Source organism: Cydia strobilella, chromosome 20 (assembly GCF_947568885.1).
Source record: "Cydia strobilella chromosome 20, ilCydStro3.1, whole genome shotgun sequence".
In the NCBI taxonomy this organism is placed as follows: Eukaryota; Metazoa; Arthropoda; class Insecta; order Lepidoptera; family Tortricidae; genus Cydia; species Cydia strobilella.
In genome coordinates, this window is record NC_086060.1 from 6,914,092 (window position 1) to 6,937,453 (window position 23,362).

General features: G+C 36.7%; 2 protein-coding genes across 2 annotated transcripts in view; both read right to left on the bottom strand.

Annotated features, from left to right (window-relative positions):
• Window positions 1-23,362, bottom strand: part of LOC134750780 (uncharacterized) — a 116,971-nt gene that overhangs the window by 23,516 nt on the left and 70,093 nt on the right. The gene's annotated exons all lie outside the window — the stretch shown is intronic.
• Window positions 279-1,873, bottom strand: LOC134750749 (uncharacterized). The gene is made up of 2 exons (XM_063685991.1): window positions 700-1,873; window positions 279-305 (listed from the first exon to the last, which is right to left on the bottom strand). The coding sequence occupies exons 1-2, from the start codon at window positions 1,690-1,692 to the stop codon at window positions 279-281; spliced, it is 1,020 nt and encodes a 339-aa protein (XP_063542061.1). The 5' UTR covers window positions 1,693-1,873.

The window sequence follows — 23,362 nt, forward strand, 5'->3', positions numbered from 1 at the left end:
GTCCAAAGTGGGCAGTTTAAAATGCTCGCGCTTGATTGCTAAATTTAAATCACGCGGATCCAAACAAATCCTTATGTCCCCGTTGGCCTTTCTAGCTACTGTCATGCTGTTGACCCAGTCTGTTGGGCCCTCAACCTTTGCAATAACTCCGTCTTTAATCATTTCGTCCAATTTACTCTTTACCGAATCTTTCAAGGCCACAGGGAGCTTCCTAGGAGCATGCACCACTGGCCTGACGTTTTCGTTAAGCTCAATTTTATAATGGCCTGGCATACAACCTACCCCCTCAAAAACGTCTCTGTACTCTGTAAAAATGCTATCATTTAAATTACATTCCTTATCACTGTTCACTTCCAATACTAACTTTACTAAATTTAACTCGCGACATGAGTCACGGCCTAAAACAGGTGGCGAATCTACATCGGCTATTGTAAAATCTACAATGTAACTACGATTTCTATGCTGCACCTTTAAATTACACTGGCCTACAACTTTTATGCCCGTACCAGAATAACCCGTTAATCGGACTAAAGACATTCCTAACTCTCGCTCAGATATACCTAAATTTCGCAAACAGGTACGCGGGATGATGTTCACGTCGGCCCCAGTGTCCAATTTAAATTTTAACTTACTATCATTAATTGTCAAATCGACAGACCAATCACTTTGAGAATCAGAAAGATAATATATTACTCGTACCTGATCGGTTGAGTCATCCGCTTGAATCTCGTAAAATTTGCACATCCGAGAAAAGTGATCAAATCGGTTGCAGTTCAAACACCTCTTTCCTGCAGCAGGACATCTGGAGTTCCCATGTTCATAACCACACATTGAACACCATGCACTACGCTCACTACTACGACCGTGTTCGTACGTCAGTTGATTTCGTTGCATCGGTAGATTCCAGCGCTGCACTGGCGGCGCGGGCGGGTGAGCGGGCGGCGCACGGGGGCGCGATGGCTGCCTACGACCGCGGGGCCACCCGCGCGCTGCTCCTCGATGCGCGGGCGCTCCTCGCCGGGATACCCACATTACCCGATTTACATCACTAATTTCACTACTGTCTTCCCGCAGTACTCCGTGATGCCCAAAATAATCTCTTTGTACCGCATAGGCATGATGCTCCACAGATTCTTTTTTGATGGCTCCGGCCTGTACCTTCGAAATTTGCGCAACATTGCAAATATCTAATGATTTTTTCAAAGTTAAATCTGGTTCCCGTAGTAGTCTTTCCCGAATCGCGTGGTCCTTTATTCCACAAATAAGTCTATCCCGAATTAAAGTCTCCATTAGGTCTTTAAATTCACACGAACTCGCCAATTTTTTTAACTCGAACGAATATTGTTCGATAGACTCGCCTTCCTTTTGATCGCGAGTAAAAAATCTGTGCCGTTCAATAGTAAGATTCTTTTTAGGCAGGAAAAATGAGTCAAACTTATCCAGTAACTCCGATGATTTCGTTATCGACGATTTATCAAATTGCTCGTACACTTCTCGGCACTGCTCGCCGACGATATGTAAAAGGATGCTTAATTGTACTTTCGAGTCTTTTTTCGACAGCTCACACGCGTCATAATAAATGAGAAATGCGTTCTTCCATTTTTCCCACTCTTTTGATAAATTTCCCGTCGTAACATTTTCTAAACTATTAACGAACGAAAATGGCGGCGGCGGTGGCAATATCGAGTCCATGATCAAAGTTCACAAAATTACTTCCACTAATTGTCACCAAATCGAATCTTCTACAGCACGTATACACACAGTTAACTACGTGGACCGTAAAACACAATATCTTCAAACAATTTTCAATGTAGATTCTTTTATTTCGGCTGCGCCATGTTAAAGATGTAAATGAAACACCAAGTTCGGGCGGAGACTGGCCGTACTTTATTTAGGTACTTACCCACATGCGTATATAAATATAACCAATATCAGATCTACCCACAGTTCCAAATTTTAAAACCGCGATTACTCAACATGTTACTAAATTGACTAGACATGTTCTTTCCGTGTACCCTTAATTTGTTCTTGCGTCTTGGATGTTTTTTATACAAATTCATTTGAAGTAAGAAGCGGCATGAAAAACTCTTTCAAACGAGGTATAATTCGTGAACATTGAAAGACCGTGGCTACCTCAAAATCCAGAATAACACCCAGCAGCCTAAAACTTTTTCAGAGTTTGTCAAGATTTCGATGAGAAGCTGTCGAGATTACACTTTGTGTCCAGTATCGTAAGAAGCGGCATCAAAAACTCTTTCAAATAAGATATAATTCGTGAACATTGAAAGAGTATGGCTACCTCAAAATCCAGAATAACACAAAGCAGCCTAAAACTTTTTCAGAGTTAGTCAAGATTTCGATGAGAAGCTGTCTAGATTACACTTTGTGTCTAGTATCGTAAGAAGCGGCATCAAAAACTCTTTCAAATGAGATATAATTCGTGAACATTGAAAGAGTATGGCTACCTCAAAATCCAGAATAACACCCAGCAGCCTAAAACTTTTTCAGAGTTTGTCAAGATTTCGATGAGAAGCTGTCTAGATTACACTTTGTGTCTAGTATCGTAAGAAGCGGCATCAAAAACTCTTTCGAATGAGATATAATTCGTGAACATTGAAAGAGTATGGCTACCTCAAAATCCAGAATAACACCCAGCAGCCTAAAACTTTTTCAGAGTTTGTCAAGATTTCGATGAGAAGCTGTCTAGATTACACTTTGTGTCTAGTATCGTAAGAAGCGGCATCAAAAACTCTTTCAAATGAGATATAATTCGTGAACATTGAAAGAGTATGGCTACCTCAAAATCCAGAATAACACCCAGCAGCCTAAAACTTTTTCAGAGTTTGTCAAGATTTCGATGAGAAGCTGTCTAGATTACACTTTGTGTCTAGTATCGTAAGAAGCGGCATCAAAAACTCTTTCAAATGAGATATAATTCGTGAACATTGAAAGAGTATGGCTACCTCAAAATCCAGAATAACACCCAGCAGCCTAAAACTTTTTCAGAGTTTGTCAAGATTTCGATGAGAAGCTGTCTAGATTACACTTTGTGTCTAGTATCGTAAGAAGCGGCATCAAAAACTCTTTCAAATGAGATATAATTCGTGAACATTGAAAGAGTATGGCTACCTCAAAATCCAGAATAACACCCAGCAGCCTAAAACTTTTTCAGAGTTTGTCAAGATTTCGATGAGAAGCTGTCTAGATTACACTTTGTGTCTAGTATCGTAAGAAGCGGCATCAAAAACTCTTTCAAATAAGATATAATTCGTGAACATTGAAAGAGTATGGCTACCTCAAAATCCAGAATAACACCCAGCAGCCTAAAACTTTTTCAGTTTGTCAGATTTCGATGAGAAGCTGTCTACATTACACTTTGTGTCTAGTATCGTAAGAAGCGGCATCAAAAACTCTTTCAAATGAGATATAATTCGTGAACATTGAAAGAGTATGGCTACCTCAAAATCCAGAATAACACCCAGCAGCCTAAAACTTTTTCAGAGTTTGTCAAGATTTCGATGAGAAGCTGTCTAGATTACACTTTGTGTCTAGTATCGTAAGAAGCGGCATCAAAAACTCTTTCAAATGAGATATAATTCGTGAACATTGAAAGAGTATGGCTACCTCAAAATCCAGAATAACACCCAGCAGCCTAAAACTTTTTCAGAGTTTGTCAAGATTTCGATGAGAAGCTGTCTAGATTACACTTTGTGTCTAGTATCGTAAGAAGCGGCATCAAAAACTCTTTCAAATGAGATATAATTCGTGAACATTGAAAGAGTATGGCTACCTCAAAATCCAGAATAACACCCAGCAGCCTAAAACTTTTTCAGAGTTTGTCAAGATTTCGATGAGAAGCTGTCTAGATTACACTTTGTGTCTAGTATCGTAAGAAGCGGCATCAAAAACTCTTTCGAATGAGATATAATTCGTGAACATTGAAAGAGTATGGCTACCTCAAAATCCAGAATAACACCCAGCAGCCTAAAACTTTTTCAGAGTTTGTCAAGATTTCGATGAGAAGCTGTCTAGATTACACTTTGTGTCTAGTATCGTAAGAAGCGGCATCAAAAACTCTTTCAAATGAGATATAATTCGTGAACATTGAAAGAGTATGGCTACCTCAAAATCCAGAATAACACCCAGCAGCCTAAAACTTTTTCAGAGTTTGTCAAGATTTCGATGAGAAGCTGTCTAGATTACACTTTGTGTCTAGTATCGTAAGAAGCGGCATCAAAAACTCTTTCAAATAAGATATAATTCGTGAACATTGAAAGAGTATGGCTACCTCAAAATCCAGAATAACACCCAGCAGCCTAAAACTTTTTCAGTTTGTCAGATTTCGATGAGAAGCTGTCTACATTACACTTTGTGTCTAGTATCGTAAGAAGCGGCATCAAAAACTCTTTCAAATGAGATATAATTCGTGAACATTGAAAGAGTATGGCTACCTCAAAATCCAGAATAACACCCAGCAGCCTAAAACTTTTTCAGAGTTTGTCAAGATTTCGATGAGAAACTGTCTAGATTACACTTTGTGTCTAGTATCGTAAGAAGCGGCATCAAAAACTCTTTCAAATGAGATATAATTCGTGAACATTGAAAGAGTACGGCTACCTCAAAATCCAGAATAACACCCAGCAGCCTAAAACTTTTTCAGAGTTTGTCAAGATTTCGATGAGAAGCTGTCTAGATTACACTTTGTGTCTAGTATCGTAAGAAGCGGCATCAAAAACTCTTTCAAATGAGATATAATTCGTGAACATTGAAAGAGTATGGCTACCTCAAAATCCAGAATAACACCCAGCAGCCTAAAACTTTTTCAGAGTTTGTCAAGATTTCGATGAGAAGCTGTCTAGATTACACTTTGTGTCTAGTATCGTAAGAAGCGGCATCAAAAACTCTTTCAAATGAGATATAATTCGTAAACATTGAAAGAGTATGGCTACCTCAAAATCCAGAATAACACCCAGCAGCCTAAAACTTTTTCAGAGTTTGTCAAGATTTCGATGAGAAGCTGTCTAGATTACACTTTGTGTCTAGTATCGTAAGAAGCGACATCAAAAACTCTTTCAAATGAGATATAATTCGTGAACATTGAAAGAGTATGGCTACCTCAAAATCCAGAATAACACCCAGCAGCCTAAAACTTTTTCAGAGTTTGTCAAGATTTCGATGAGAAGTTGTCTAGATTACACTTTGTGTCTAGTATCGTAAGAAGCGGCATCAAAAACTCTTTCAAATGAGATATAATTCGTGAACATTGAAAGAGTATGGCTACCTCAAAATCCAGAATAACACCCAGCAGCCTAAAACTTTTTCAGAGTTTGTCAAGATTTCGATGAGAAGCTGTCTAGATTACACTTTGTGTCTAGTATCGTAAGAAGCGGCATCAAAAACTCTTTCAAATGAGATATAATTCGTGAACATTGAAAGAGTATGGCTACCTCAAAATCCAGAATAACACCCAGCAGCCTAAAACTTTTTCAGAGTTTGTCAAGATTTCGATGAGAAGCTGTCTAGATTACACTTTGTGTCTAGTATCGTAAGAAGCGGCATCAAAAACTCTTTCAAATGAGATATAATTTGTAAACATTGAAAGAGTATGGCTACCTCAAAATCCAGAATAACACCCAGCAGCCTAAAACTTTTTCAGAGTTTGTCAAGATTTCGATGAGAAGCTGTCTAGATTACACTTTGTGTCTAGTATCGTAAGAAGCGGCATCAAAAACTCTTTCAAATGAGATATAATTCGTGAACATTGAAAGAGTATGGCTACCTCAAAATCCAGAATAACACCCAGCAGCCTAAAACTTTTTCAGAGTTTGTCAAGATTTCGATGAGAAGCTGTATAGATTACACTTTGTGTCTAGTATCGTAAGAAGCGGCATCAAAAACTCTTTCGAATGAGATATAATTCGTGAACATTGAAAGAGTATGGCTACCTCAAAATCCAGAATAACACCCAGCAGCCTAAAACTTTTTCAGTTCGTCAAGATTTCGATGAGAGGCTGTCTACATTACACTTTGTGCATTACATTACATTACATTACAGTACATTACAGTACATTACAATCAATTTTTTTTACGATAAGCAATTGAAATTAGAGTTTAAATGGATTTGTTATACAATTTCCATTCTGATATTTGACTCTCCATTCCATAAATAAAGATTCTTTTGCTTGAATTGTTAATTGAAAGTACCCTCAACATATACTATATAAATGTATACATAGTCATGTTTTTAAAAAAACATGCATTTTACTTTCCTCGTATTCGAAATGAAAAGTAGAGTGTTTAACTCGGGTGAAAGGCATCCTTTCTGCCTCGGACTATTGGCGCTCTCACTGCGTTCGAGCGCCAAAATACCTCGGTAGAAATTAATGCCTTTCATCCCTTGGTTAACAATCTACTATTCTGTAACTCTTTGAACATTTCATGATTTACATTTAAACGAGGAACGTACCCGCAGAGCTTAGACTTGTCTCGCGCAGTCATTGTACGTTGAAACTTCTTATCCAAGCTTGCTACGGTGAACTCGTAGGTATAAAACAGTTCCTTTTTAGTTTCGATCCCGACAAAAAGACAATTCGACATGATTTCTTTTCCAACAGGCTTCAAATTTAAACTTTCTATTATATCGCGACGTAAATAAGTCTTCTGTGCGCCCGAATCAATAAAGCATCGTACCGGTATACATTTCTTATCGTATTCCTGGGTTCGAATCCCGGCAGAGGCATTTATTTGCGTGATGGGCACGAATATTTGAAGGGTACACGGAAAGAACATGTCTAGTCACTTTTTTCGGAAAATGAGATTTTCATTTCAAAATGTAGAGCTCTTAATGAACTATTAGTTATATATTTTGCTACCACTGTATAATATATGTAACACAACTTTTTTTTTAGTTAAAAAAGACCTGGTCACGGAATTACCATACATTTTGACATGGTTCCAAATTTTAAAACCGCGATTACTCAACATGTTACTAAATTGACTAGACATGTTCTTTCCGTGTACCCTTAATTTGTTCTTGCGTCTTGGATGTTTTTTATACAAATTCATTTGAAGTAAGAAGCGGCATGAAAAACTCTTTCAAATGAGGTATAATTCGTGAACATTGAAAGACCGTGGCTACCTCAAAATCCAGAATAACACCCAGCAGCCTAAAACTTTTTCAGAGTTTGTCAAGATTTCGATGAGAAGCTGTCGAGATTACACTTTGTGTCCAGTATCGTAAGAAGCGGCATCAAAAACTCTTTCAAATAAGATATAACTCGTGAACATTGAAAGAGTATGGCTACCTCAAAATCCAGAATAACACAAAGCAGCCTAAAACTTTTTCAGAGTTTGTCAAGATTTCGATGAGAAGCTGTCTAGATTACACTTTGTGTCTAGTATCGTAAGAAGCGGCATCAAAAACTCTTTCAAATGAGATATAATTCGTGAACATTGAAAGAGTATGGCTACCTCAAAATCCAGAATAACACCCAGCAGCCTAAAACTTTTTCAGAGTTTGTCAAGATTTCGATGAGAAGCTGTCTAGATTACACTTTGTGTCTAGTATCGTAAGAAGCGGCATCAAAAACTCTTTCGAATGAGATATAATTCGTGAACATTGAAAGAGTATGGCTACCTCAAAATCCAGAATAACACCCAGCAGCCTAAAACTTTTTCAGAGTTTGTCAAGATTTCGATGAGAAGCTGTCTAGATTACACTTTGTGTCTAGTATCGTAAGAAGCGGCATCAAAAACTCTTTCGAATGAGATATAATTCGTGAACATTGAAAGAGTATGGCTACCTCAAAATCCAGAATAACACCCAGCAGCCTAAAACTTTTTCAGAGTTTGTCAAGATTTCGATGAGAAGCTGTCTAGATTACACTTTGTGTCTAGTATCGTAAGAAGCGGCATCAAAAACTCTTTCAAATGAGATATAATTCGTGAACATTGAAAGAGTATGGCTACCTCAAAATCCAGAATAACACCCAGCAGCCTAAAACTTTTTCAGAGTTTGTCAAGATTTCGATGAGAAGCTGTCTAGATTACACTTTGTGTCTAGTATCGTAAGAAGCGGCATCAAAAACTCTTTCAAATAAGATATAATTCGTGAACATTGAAAGAGTATGGCTACCTCAAAATCCAGAATAACACCCAGCAGCCTAAAACTTTTTCAGTTCGTCAAGATTTCGATGAGAGGCTGTCTACATTACACTTTGTGCATTACATTACATTACATTACATTACAGTACATTACAGTACATTACAATCAATTTTTTTTTACGATAAGCAATTGAAATTAGAGTTTAAATGGATTTGTTATACAATTTCCATTCTGATCTCCATTCCATAAATAAAGATTCTTTTGCTTGAATTGTTAATTGAAAGTACCCTCAACATATACTATAAAAATGTATACATAGTCATGTTTTAAAAAAAACATGCATTTTACTTTCCTCGTATTCGAAATGAAAAGTAGAGTGTTTAACTCGGGTGAAAGGCATCCTTTCTGCCTCGGACTATTGGCGCTCTCACTGCGTTCGAGCGCCAAAATACCTCGGTAGAAATTAATGCCTTTCATCCCTTGGTTAACAATCTACTATTCTGTAACTCTTTGAACATTTCATGATTTACATTTAAACGAGGAACGTACCCGCAGAGCTTAGACTTGTCTCGCGCAGTCATTGTACGTTGAAACTTCTTATCCAAGCTTGCTACGGTGAACTCGTAGGTATAAAACAGTTCCTTTTTAGTTTCGATCCCGACAAAAAGACAATTCGACACGATTTCTTTTCCAACAGGCTTCAAATTTAAACTTTCTATTATATCGCGACGTAAATAAGACTTCTGTGCGCCCGAATCAATAAAGCATCGTACCGGTATACATTTCTTATCGTATTCCTGGGTTCGAATCCCGGCAGAGGCATTTATTTGCGTGATGGGCACGAATATTTGAAGGGTACACGGAAAGAACATGTCTAGTCACTTTTTTCGGAAAATGAGATTTTCATTTCAAAATGTAGAGCTCTTAATGAACTATTAGTTATATCTTTTGCTACCACTGTATAATATATGTAACACAACTTTTTTTTTAGTTAAAAAAGACCTGGTCACGGAATTACCATACATTTTGACATGGTTCCAAATTTTAAAACCGCGATTACTCAACATGTTACTAAATTGACTAGACATGTTCTTTCCGTGTACCCTTAATTTGTTCTTGCGTCTTGGATGTTTTTTATACAAATTCATTTGAAGTAAGAAGCGGCATGAAAAACTCTTTCAAATGAGGTATAATTCGTGAACATTGAAAGACCGTGGCTACCTCAAAATCCAGAATAACACCCAGCAGCCTAAAACTTTTTCAGAGTTTGTCAAGATTTCGATGAGAAGCTGTCGAGATTACACTTTGTGTCTAGTATCGTAAGAAGCGGCATCAAAAACTCTTTCAAATGAGATATAATTCGTGAACATTGAAAGAGTACGGCTACCTCAAAATCCAGAATAACACCCAGCAGCCTAAAACTTTTTCAGAGTTTGTCAAGATTTCGATGAGAAGCTGTCTAGATTACACTTTGTGTCTAGTATCGTAAGAAGCGGCATCAAAAACTCTTTCAAATAAGATATAATTCGTGAACATTGAAAGAGTATGGCTACCTCAAAATCCAGAATAACACCCAGCAGCCTAAAACTTTTTCAGTTTGTCAGATTTCGATGAGAAGCTGTCTACATTACACTTTGTGTCTAGTATCGTAAGAAGCGGCATCAAAAACTCTTTCAAATGAGATATAATTCGTGAACATTGAAAGAGTATGGCTACCTCAAAATCCAGAATAACACCCAGCAGCCTAAAACTTTTTCAGTTTGTCAGATTTCGATGAGAAGCTGTCTACATTACACTTTGTGTCTAGTATCGTAAGAAGCGGCATCAAAAACTCTTTCAAATGAGATATAATTCGTGAACATTGAAAGAGTATGGCTACCTCAAAATCCAGAATAACACCCAGCAGCCTAAAACTTTTTCAGAGTTTGTCAAGATTTCGATGAGAAGCTGTCTAGATTACACTTTGTGTCTAGTATCGTAAGAAGCGGCATCAAAAACTCTTTCAAATAAGATATAATTCGTGAACATTGAAAGAGTATGGCTACCTCAAAATCCAGAATAACACCCAGCAGCCTAAAACTTTTTCAGTTTGTCAGATTTCGATGAGAAGCTGTCTACATTACACTTTGTGTCTAGTATCGTAAGAAGCGGCATCAAAAACTCTTTCAAATGAGATATAATTCGTGAACATTGAAAGAGTATGGCTACCTCAAAATCCAGAATAACACCCAGCAGCCTAAAACTTTTTCAGAGTTTGTCAAGATTTCGATGAGAAGCTGTCTAGATTACACTTTGTGTCTAGTATCGTAAGAAGCGGCATCAAAAACTCTTTCAAATGAGATATAATTTGTGAACATTGAAAGAGTACGGCTACCTCAAAATCCAGAATAACACCCAGCAGCCTAAAACTTTTTCAGAGTTTGTCAAGATTTCGATGAGAAGCTGTCTAGATTACACTTTGTGTCTAGTATCGTAAGAAGCGGCATCAAAAACTCTTTCAAATGAGATATAATTCGTGAACATTGAAAGAGTATGGCTACCTCAAAATCCAGAATAACACCCAGCAGCCTAAAACTTTTTCAGAGTTTGTCAAGATTTCGATGAGAAGCTGTCTAGATTACACTTTGTGTCTAGTATCGTAAGAAGCGGCATCAAAAACTCTTTCAAATGAGATATAATTCGTAAACATTGAAATAGTATGGCTACCTCAAAATCCAGAATAACACCCAGCAGCCTAAAACTTTTTCAGAGTTTGTCAAGATTTCGATGAGAAGCTGTCTAGATTACACTTTGTGTCTAGTATCGTAAGAAGCGGCATCAAAAACTCTTTCAAATGAGATATAATTCGTGAACATTGAAAGAGTATGGCTACCTCAAAATCCAGAATAACACCCAGCAGCCTAAAACTTTTTCAGAGTTTGTCAAGATTTCGATGAGAAGCTGTCTAGATTACACTTTGTGTCTAGTATCGTAAGAAGCGGCATCAAAAACTCTTTCAAATAAGATATAATTCGTGAACATTGAAAGAGTATGGCTACCTCAAAATCCAGAATAACACCCAGCAGCCTAAAACTTTTTCAGTTCGTCAAGATTTCGATGAGAGGCTGTCTACATTACACTTTGTGCATTACATTACATTACATTACATTACAGTACATTACAGTACATTACAATCAATTTTTTTTTACGATAAGCAATTGAAATTAGAGTTTAATTGGATTTGTTATACAATTTCCATTCTGATATTTGACTCTCCATTCCATAAATAAAGATTCTTTTGCTTGAATTGTTAATTGAAAGTACCCTCAACATATACTATAAAAATGTATACATAGTCATGTTTTAAAAAAAACATGCATTTTACTTTCCTCGTATTCGAAATGAAAAGTAGAGTGTTTAACTCGGGTGAAAGGCATCCTTTCTGCCTCGGACTATTGGCGCTCTCACTGCGTTCGAGCGCCAAAATACCTCGGTAGAATTTAATGCCTTTCATCCCTTGGTTAACAATCTACTATTCTGTAACTCTTTGAACATTTCATGATTTACATTTAAACGAGGAACATACCCGCAGAGCTTAGACTTGTCTCGCGCAGTCATTGTACGTTGAAACTTCTTATCCAAGCTTGCTACGGTGAACTCGTAGGTATAAAACAGTTCCTTTTTAGTTTCGATCCCGACAAAAAGACAATTCGACACGATTTCTTTGCCAACAGGCTTCAAATTTAAACTTTCTATTATATCGCGACGTAAATAAGACTTCTGTGCGCCCGAATCAATAAAGCATCGTACCGGTATACATTTCTTATCGTATTCCTGGGTTCGAATCCCGGCAGAGGCATTTATTTGCGTGATGGGCACGAATATTTGAAGGGTACACGGAAAGAACATGTCTAGTCACTTTTTTCGGAAAATGAGATTTTCATTTCAAAATGTAGAGCTCTTAATGAACTATTAGTTATATCTTTTGCTACCACTGTATAATATATGTAACACAACTTTTTTTTTAGTTAAAAAAGACCTGGTCACGGAATTACCATACATTTTGACATGGTTCCAAATTTTAAAACCGCGATTACTCAACATGTTACTAAATTGACTAGACATGTTCTTTCCGTGTACCCTTAATTTGTTCTTGCGTCTTGGATGTTTTTTATACAAATTCATTTGAAGTAAGAAGCGGCATGAAAAACTCTTTCAAATGAGGTATAATTCGTGAACATTGAAAGACCGTGGCTACCTCAAAATCCAGAATAACACCCAGCAGCCTAAAACTTTTTCAGAGTTTGTCAAGATTTCGATGAGAAGCTGTCGAGATTACACTTTGTGTCTAGTATCGTAAGAAGCGGCATCAAAAACTCTTTCAAATGAGATATAATTCGTGAACATTGAAAGAGTACGGCTACCTCAAAATCCAGAATAACACCCAGCAGCCTAAAACTTTTTCAGAGTTTGTCAAGATTTCGATGAGAAGCTGTCTAGATTACACTTTGTGTCTAGTATCGTAAGAAGCGGCATCAAAAACTCTTTCAAATAAGATATAATTCGTGAACATTGAAAGAGTATGGCTACCTCAAAATCCAGAATAACACCCAGCAGCCTAAAACTTTTTCAGTTTGTCAGATTTCGATGAGAAGCTGTCTACATTACACTTTGTGTCTAGTATCGTAAGAAGCGGCATCAAAAACTCTTTCAAATGAGATATAATTCGTGAACATTGAAAGAGTATGGCTACCTCAAAATCCAGAATAACACCCAGCAGCCTAAAACTTTTTCAGAGTTTGTCAAGATTTCGATGAGAAGCTGTCTAGATTACACTTTGTGTCTAGTATCGTAAGAAGCGGCATCAAAAACTCTTTCAAATAAGATATAATTTGTGAACATTGAAAGAGTATGGCTACCTCAAAATCCAGAATAACACCCAGCAGCCTAAAACTTTTTCAGTTTGTCAGATTTCGATGAGAAGCTGTCTACATTACACTTTGTGTCTAGTATCGTAAGAAGCGGCATCAAAAACTCTTTCAAATGAGATATAATTCGTGAACATTGAAAGAGTATGGCTACCTCAAAATCCAGAATAACACCCAGCAGCCTAAAACTTTTTCAGTTTGTCAGATTTCGATGAGAAGCTGTCTACATTACACTTTGTGTCTAGTATCGTAAGAAGCGGCATCAAAAACTCTTTCAAATGAGATATAATTCGTGAACATTGAAAGAGTATGGCTACCTCAAAATCCAGAATAACACCCAGCAACCTAAAACTTTTTCAGAGTTTGTCAAGATTTCGATGAGAAGCTGTCTAGATTACACTTTGTGTCTAGTATCGTAAGAAGCGGCATCAAAAACTCTTTCAAATAAGATATAATTCGTGAACATTGAAAGAGTATGGCTACCTCAAAATCCAGAATAACACCCAGCAGCCTAAAACTTTTTCAGTTTGTCAGATTTCGATGAGAAGCTGTCTACATTACACTTTGTGTCTAGTATCGTAAGAAGCGGCATCAAAAACTCTTTCAAATGAGATATAATTCGTGAACATTGAAAGAGTATGGCTACCTCAAAATCCAGAATAACACCCAGCAGCCTAAAACTTTTTCAGAGTTTGTCAAGATTTCGATGAGAAGCTGTCTAGATTACACTTTGTGTCTAGTATCGTAAGAAGCGGCATCAAAAACTCTTTCAAATGAGATATAATTTGTGAACATTGAAAGAGTACGGCTACCTCAAAATCCAGAATAACACCCAGCAGCCTAAAACTTTTTCAGAGTTTGTCAAGATTTCGATGAGAAGCTGTCTAGATTACACTTTGTGTCTAGTATCGTAAGAAGCGGCATCAAAAACTCTTTCAAATGAGATATAATTCGTGAACATTGAAAGAGTATGGCTACCTCAAAATCCAGAATAACACCCAGCAGCCTAAAACTTTTTCAGAGTTTGTCAAGATTTCGATGAGAAGCTGTCTAGATTACACTTTGTGTCTAGTATCGTAAGAAGCGGCATCAAAAACTCTTTCAAATGAGATATAATTCGTAAACATTGAAATAGTATGGCTACCTCAAAATCCAGAATAACACCCAGCAGCCTAAAACTTTTTCAGAGTTTGTCAAGATTTCGATGAGAAGCTGTCTAGATTACACTTTGTGTCTAGTATCGTAAGAAGCGGCATCAAAAACTCTTTCAAATGAGATATAATTCGTGAACATTGAAAGAGTATGGCTACCTCAAAATCCAGAATAACACCCAGCAGCCTAAAACTTTTTCAGAGTTTGTCAAGATTTCGATGAGAAGCTGTCTAGATTACACTTTGTGTCTAGTATCGTAAGAAGCGGCATCAAAAACTCTTTCAAATAAGATATAATTCGTGAACATTGAAAGAGTATGGCTACCTCAAAATCCAGAATAACACCCAGCAGCCTAAAACTTTTTCAGTTCGTCAAGATTTCGATGAGAGGCTGTCTACATTACACTTTGTGCATTACATTACATTACATTACATTACAGTACATTACAGTACATTACAATCAATTTTTTTTTACGATAAGCAATTGAAATTAGAGTTTAAATGGATTTGTTATACAATTTCCATTCTGATCTCCATTCCATAAATAAAGATTCTTTTGCTTGAATTGTTAATTGAAAGTACCCTCAACATATACTATAAAAATGTATACATAGTCATGTTTTAAAAAAAACATGCATTTTACTTTCCTCGTATTCGAAATGAAAAGTAGAGTGTTTAACTCGGGTGAAAGGCATCCTTTCTGCCTCGGACTATTGGCGCTCTCACTGCGTTCGAGCGCCAAAATACCTCGGTAGAAATTAATGCCTTTCATCCCTTGGTTAACAATCTACTATTCTGTAACTCTTTGAACATTTCATGATTTACATTTAAACGAGGAACGTACCCGCAGAGCTTAGACTTGTCTCGCGCAGTCATTGTACGTTGAAACTTCTTATCCAAGCTTGCTACGGTGAACTCGTAGGTATAAAACAGTTCCTTTTTAGTTTCGATCCCGACAAAAAGACAATTCGACACGATTTCTTTTCCAACAGGCTTCAAATTTAAACTTTCTATTATATCGCGACGTAAATAAGACTTCTGTGCGCCCGAATCAATAAAGCATCGTACCGGTATACATTTCTTATCGTATTCCTGGGTTCGAATCCCGGCAGAGGCATTTATTTGCGTGATGGGCACGAATATTTGAAGGGTACACGGAAAGAACATGTCTAGTCACTTTTTTCGGAAAATGAGATTTTCATTTCAAAATGTAGAGCTCTTAATGAACTATTAGTTATATCTTTTGCTACCACTGTATAATATATGTAACACAACTTTTTTTTTAGTTAAAAAAGACCTGGTCACGGAATTACCATACATTTTGACATGGTTCCAAATTTTAAAACCGCGATTACTCAACATGTTACTAAATTGACTAGACATGTTCTTTCCGTGTACCCTTAATTTGTTCTTGCGTCTTGGATGTTTTTTATACAAATTCATTTGAAGTAAGAAGCGGCATGAAAAACTCTTTCAAATGAGGTATAATTCGTGAACATTGAAAGACCGTGGCTACCTCAAAATCCAGAATAACACCCAGCAGCCTAAAACTTTTTCAGAGTTTGTCAAGATTTCGATGAGAAGCTGTCGAGATTACACTTTGTGTCTAGTATCGTAAGAAGCGGCATCAAAAACTCTTTCAAATGAGATATAATTCGTGAACATTGAAAGAGTACGGCTACCTCAAAATCCAGAATAACACCCAGCAGCCTAAAACTTTTTCAGAGTTTGTCAAGATTTCGATGAGAAGCTGTCTAGATTACACTTTGTGTCTAGTATCGTAAGAAGCGGCATCAAAAACTCTTTCAAATAAGATATAATTCGTGAACATTGAAAGAGTATGGCTACCTCAAAATCCAGAATAACACCCAGCAGCCTAAAACTTTTTCAGTTTGTCAGATTTCGATGAGAAGCTGTCTACATTACACTTTGTGTCTAGTATCGTAAGAAGCGGCATCAAAAACTCTTTCAAATGAGATATAATTCGTGAACATTGAAAGAGTATGGCTACCTCAAAATCCAGAATAACACCCAGCAGCCTAAAACTTTTTCAGAGTTTGTCAAGATTTCGATGAGAAGCTGTCTAGATTACACTTTGTGTCTAGTATCGTAAGAAGCGGCATCAAAAACTCTTTCAAATAAGATATAATTTGTGAACATTGAAAGAGTATGGCTACCTCAAAATCCAGAATAACACCCAGCAGCCTAAAACTTTTTCAGTTTGTCAGATTTCGATGAGAAGCTGTCTACATTACACTTTGTGTCTAGTATCGTAAGAAGCGGCATCAAAAACTCTTTCAAATGAGATATAATTCGTGAACATTGAAAGAGTATGGCTACCTCAAAATCCAGAATAACACCCAGCAGCCTAAAACTTTTTCAGTTTGTCAGATTTCGATGAGAAGCTGTCTACATTACACTTTGTGTCTAGTATCGTAAGAAGCGGCATCAAAAACTCTTTCAAATGAGATATAATTCGTGAACATTGAAAGAGTATGGCTACCTCAAAATCCAGAATAACACCCAGCAACCTAAAACTTTTTCAGAGTTTGTCAAGATTTCGATGAGAAGCTGTCTAGATTACACTTTGTGTCTAGTATCGTAAGAAGCGGCATCAAAAACTCTTTCAAATAAGATATAATTCGTGAACATTGAAAGAGTATGGCTACCTCAAAATCCAGAATAACACCCAGCAGCCTAAAACTTTTTCAGTTTGTCAGATTTCGATGAGAAGCTGTCTACATTACACTTTGTGTCTAGTATCGTAAGAAGCGGCATCAAAAACTCTTTCAAATGAGATATAATTCGTGAACATTGAAAGAGTATGGCTACCTCAAAATCCAGAATAACACCCAGCAGCCTAAAACTTTTTCAGAGTTTGTCAAGATTTCGATGAGAAGCTGTCTAGATTACACTTTGTGTCTAGTATCGTAAGAAGCGGCATCAAAAACTCTTTCAAATGAGATATAATTTGTGAACATTGAAAGAGTACGGCTACCTCAAAATCCAGAATAACACCCAGCAGCCTAAAACTTTTTCAGAGTTTGTCAAGATTTCGATGAGAAGCTGTCTAGATTACACTTTGTGTCTAGTATCGTAAGAAGCGGCATCAAAAACTCTTTCAAATGAGATATAATTCGTGAACATTGAAAGAGTATGGCTACCTCAAAATCCAGAATAACACCCAGCAGCCTAAAACTTTTTCAGAGTTTGTCAAGATTTCGATGAGAAGCTGTCTAGATTACACTTTGTGTCTAGTATCGTAAGAAGCGGCATCAAAAACTCTTTCAAATGAGATATAATTCGTAAACATTGAAATAGTATGGCTACCTCAAAATCCAGAATAACACCCAGCAGCCTAAAACTTTTTCAGAGTTTGTCAAGATTTCGATGAGAAGCTGTCTAGATTACACTTTGTGTCTAGTATCGTAAGAAGCGGCATCAAAAACTCTTTCAAATGAGATATAATTCGTGAACATTGAAAGAGTATGGCTACCTCAAAATCCAGAATAACACCCAGCAGCCTAAAACTTTTTCAGAGTTTGTCAAGATTTCGATGAGAAGCTGTCTAGATTACACTTTGTGTCTAGTATCGTAAGAAGCGGCATCAAAAACTCTTTCAAATAAGATATAATTCGTGAACATTGAAAGAGTATGGCTACCTCAAAATCCAGAATAACACCCAGCAGCCTAAAACTTTTTCAGTTCGTCAAGATTTCGATGAGAGGCTGTCTACATTACACTTTGTGCATTACATTACATTACATTACATTACAGTACATTACAGTACATTACAATCAATTTTTTTTTACGATAAGCAATTGAAATTAGAGTTTAAATGGATTTGTTATACAATTTCCATTCTGATCTCCATTCCATAAATAAAGATTCTTTTGCTTGAATTGTTAATTGAAAGTACCCTCAACATATACTATAAAAATGTATACATAGTCATGTTTTAAAAAAAACATGCATTTTACTTTCCTCGTATTCGAAATGAAAAGTAGAGTGTTTAACTCGGGTGAAAGGCATCCTTTCTGCCTCGGACTATTGGCGCTCTCACTGCGTTCGAGCGCCAAAATACCTCGGTAGAAATTAATGCCTTTCATCCCTTGGTTAACAATCTACTATTCTGTAACTCTTTGAACATTTCATGATTTACATTTAAACGAGGAACGTACCCGCAGAGCTTAGACTTGTCTCGCGCAGTCATTGTACGTTGAAACTTCTTATCCAAGCTTGCTACGGTGAACTCGTAGGTATAAAACAGTTCCTTTTTAGTTTCGATCCCGACAAAAAGACAATTCGACACGATTTCTTTTCCAACAGGCTTCAAATTTAAACTTTCTATTATATCGCGACGTAAATAAGACTTCTGTGCGCCCGAATCAATAAAGCATCGTACCGGTATACATTTCTTATCGTATTCCTGGGTTCGAATCCCGGCAGAGGCATTTATTTGCGTGATGGGCACGAATATTTGAAGGGTACACGGAAAGAACATGTCTAGTCACTTTTTTCGGAAAATGAGATTTTCATTTCAAAATGTAGAGCTCTTAATGAACTATTAGTTATATCTTTTGCTACCACTGTATAATATATGTAACACAACTTTTTTTTTAGTTAAAAAAGACCTGGTCACGGAATTACCATACATTTTGACATGGTTCCAAATTTTAAAACCGCGATTACTCAACATGTTACTAAATTGACTAGACATGTTCTTTCCGTGTACCCTTAATTTGTTCTTGCGTCTTGGATGTTTTTTATACAAATTCATTTGAAGTAAGAAGCGGCATGAAAAACTCTTTCAAATGAGGTATAATTCGTGAACATTGAAAGACCGTGGCTACCTCAAAATCCAGAATAACACCCAGCAGCCTAAAACTTTTTCAGAGTTTGTCAAGATTTCGATGAGAAGCTGTCGAGATTACACTTTGTGTCCAGTATCGTAAGAAGCGGCATCAAAAACTCTTTCAAATGAGATATAATTCGTGAACATTGAAAGAGTACGGCTACCTCAAAATCCAGAATAACACCCAGCAGCCTAAAACTTTTTCAGAGTTTGTCAAGATTTCGATGAGAAGCTGTCTAGATTACACTTTGTGTCTAGTATTGTAAGAAGCGGCATCAAAAACTCTTTCGAATGAGATATAATTCGTGAACATTGAAAGAGTATGGCTACCTCAAAATCCAGAATAACACCCAGCAGCCTAAAACTTTTTCAGAGTTTGTCAAGATTTCGATGAGAAGCTGTCTAGATTACACTTTGTGTCTAGTATCGTAAGAAGCGGCATCAAAAACTCTTTCAAATGAGATATAATTCGTGAACATTGAAAGAGTATGGCTACCTCAAAATCCAGAATAACACCCAGCAGCCTAAAACTTTTTCAGAGTTTGTCAAGATTTCGATGAGAAGCTGTCTAGATTACACTTTGTGTCTAGTATCGTAAGAAGCGGCATCAAAAACTCTTTCAAATAAGATATAATTCGTGAACATTGAAAGAGTATGGCTACCTCAAAATCCAGAATAACACCCAGCAGCCTAAAACTTTTTCAGTTTGTCAAGATTTCGATGAGAAGCTGTCTAGATTACACTTTGTGTCTAGTATCGTAAGAAGCGGCATCAAAAACTTACTTACTTACTATTACTTTCAATTAACAATTCAAGCAAAAGAATCTTTATTTATGGAATGGAGAGTCAAATATCAGAATGGAAATTGTATAACAAATCCATTTAAACTCTAATTTCAATTGCTTATCGTAAAAAAAAATTGATTGTAATGTACTGTAATGTACTGTAATGTAATGCACAAAGTGTAATGTAGACAGCCTCTCATCGAAATCTTGACGAACTGAAAAAGTTTTAGGCTGCTGGGTGTTATTCTGGATTTTGAGGTAGCCATACTCTTTCAATGTTCACGAATTATATCTCATTTGAAAGAGTTTTTGATGCCGCTTCTTACGATACTAGACACAAAGTGTAATCTAGACAGCTTCTCATCGAAATCTTGACAAACTCTGAAAAAGTTTTAGGCTGCTGGGTGTTATTCTGGATTTTGAGGTAGCCATACTCTTTCAATGTTCACGAATTATATCTCATTCGAAAGAGTTTTTGATGCCGCTTCTTACGATACTAGACACAATGTGTAATCTAGACAGCTTCTCATCGAAATCTTGACAAACTCTGAAAAAGTTTTAGGCTGCTGGGTGTTATTCTGGATTTTGAGGTAGCCATACTCTTTCAATGTTCACGAATTATATCTCATTTGAAAGAGTTTTTGATGCCGCTTCTTACGATACTAGACACAAAGTGTAATCTAGACAGCTTCTCATCGAAATCTTGACAAACTCTGAAAAAGTTTTAGGCTGCTTTGTGTTATTCTGGATTTTGAGGTAGCCATACTCTTTCAATGTTCACGAATTATATCTTATTTGAAAGAGTTTTTGATGCCGCTTCTTACGATACTGGACACAAAGTGTAATCTCGACAGCTTCTCATCGAAATCTTGACAAACTCTGAAAAAGTTTTAGGCTGCTGGGTGTTATTCTGGATTTTGAGGTAGCCACGGTCTTTCAATGTTCACGAATTATACCTCATTTGAAAGAGTTTTTCATGCCGCTTCTTACTTCAAATGAATTTGTATAAAAAACATCCAAGACGCAAGAACAAATTAAGGGTACACGGAAAGAACATGTCTAGTCAATTTAGTAACATGTTGAGTAATCGCGGTTTTAAAATTTGGAACCATGTCAAAATGTATGGTAATTCCGTGACCAGGTCTTTTTTAACTAAAAAAAAAGTTGTGTTACATATATTATACAGTGGTAGCAAAAGATATAACTAATAGTTCATTAAGAGCTCTACATTTTGAAATGAAAATCTCATTTTCCGAAAAAAGTGACTAGACATGTTCTTTCCGTGTACCCTTCAAATATTCGTGCCCATCACGCAAATAAATGCCTCTGCCGGGATTCGAACCCAGGAATACGATAAGAAATGTATACCGGTACGATGCTTTATTGATTCGGGCGCACAGAAGACTTATTTACGTCGCGATATAATAGAAAGTTTAAATTTGAAGCCTGTTGGCAAAGAAATCGTGTCGAATTGTCTTTTTGTCGGGATCGAAACTAAAAAGGAACTGTTTTATACCTACGAGTTCACCGTAGCAAGCTTGGATAAGAAGTTTCAACGTACAATGACTGCGCGAGACAAGTCTAAGCTCTGCGGGTATGTTCCTCGTTTAAATGTAAATCATGAAATGTTCAAAGAGTTACAGAATAGTAGATTGTTAACCAAGGGATGAAAGGCATTAAATTCTACCGAGGTATTTTGGCGCTCGAACGCAGTGAGAGCGCCAATAGTCCGAGGCAGAAAGGATGCCTTTCACCCGAGTTAAACACTCTACTTTTCATTTCGAATACGAGGAAAGTAAAATGCATGTTTTTTTAAAAACATGACTATGTATACATTTTTATAGTATATGTTGAGGGTACTTTCAATTAACAATTCAAGCAAAAGAATCTTTATTTATGGAATGGAGAGTCAAATATCAGAATGGAAATTGTATAACAAATCCATTTAAACTCTAATTTCAATTGCTTATCGTAAAAAAAAATTGATTGTAATGTACTGTAATGTACTGTAATGTAATGTAATGTAATGCACAAAGTGTAATGTAGACAGCTTCTCATCGAAATCTTGACGAACTGAAAAAGTTTTAGGCTGCTGGGTGTTATTCTGGATTTTGAGGTAGCCATACTCTTTCAATGTTCACGAATTATATCTCATTCGAAAGAGTTTTTGATGCCGCTTCTTACGATACTAGACACAAAGTGTAATCTAGACAGCTTCTCATCGAAATCTTGACAAACTCTGAAAAAGTTTTAGGCTGCTAGGTGTTATTCTGGATTTTGAGGTAGCCATACTCTTTCAATGTTCACGAATTATATCTCATTCGAAAGAGTTTTTGATGCCGCTTCTTACGATACTAGACACAAAGTGTAATCTAGACAGCTTCTCATCGAAATCTTGACAAACTCTGAAAAAGTTTTAGGCTGCTGGGTGTTATTCTGGATTTTGTGGTAGCCATACTCTTTCAATGTTCACGAATTATATCTCATTTGAAAGAGTTTTTGATGCCGCTTCTTACGATACTAGACACAAAGTGTAATCTAGACAGCTTCTCATCGAAATCTTGACAAACTCTGAAAAAGTTTTAGGCTGCTGGGTGTTATTCTGGATTTTGAGGTAGCCGTACTCTTTCAATGTTCACGAGTTATATCTCATTTGAAAGAGTTTTTGATGCCGCTTCTTACGATACTAGACACAAAGTGTAATCTAGACAGCTTCTCATCGAAATCTTGACAAACTCTGAAAAAGTTTTAGGCTGCTGGGTGTTATTCTGGATTTTGAGGTAGCCGTACTCTTTCAATGTTCACGAATTATATCTCATTTGAAAGAGTTTTTGATGCCGCTTCTTACGATACTAGACACAAAGTGTAATCTAGACAGCTTCTCATCGAAATCTTGACAAACTCTGAAAAAGTTTTAGGCTGCTGGGTGTTATTCTGGATTTTGAGGTAGCCATACTCTTTCAATGTTCACGAATTATATCTCATTCGAAAGAGTTTTTGATGCCGCTTCTTACGATACTAGACACAAAGTGTAATCTAGACAGCTTCTCATCGAAATCTTGACAAACTCTGAAAAAGTTTTAGGCTGCTGGGTGTTATTCTGGATTTTGAGGTAGCCATACTCTTTCAATGTTCACGAATTATATCTCATTCGAAAGAGTTTTTGATGCCGCTTCTTACGATACTAGACACAAAGTGTAATCTAGACAGCTTCTCATCGAAATCTTGACAAACTCTGAAAAAGTTTTAGGCTGCTGGGTGTTATTCTGGATTTTGAGGTAGCCATACTCTTTCAATGTTCACGAATTATATCTCATTTGAAAGAGTTTTTGATGCCGCTTCTTACGATACTAGACACAAAGTGTAATCTAGACAGCTTCTCATCGAAATCTTGACAAACTCTGAAAAAGTTTTAGGCTGCTTTGTGTTATTCTGGATTTTGAGGTAGCCATACTCTTTCAATGTTCACGAGTTATATCTTATTTGAAAGAGTTTTTGATGCCGCTTCTTACGATACTGGACACAAAGTGTAATCTCGACAGCTTCTCATCGAAATCTTG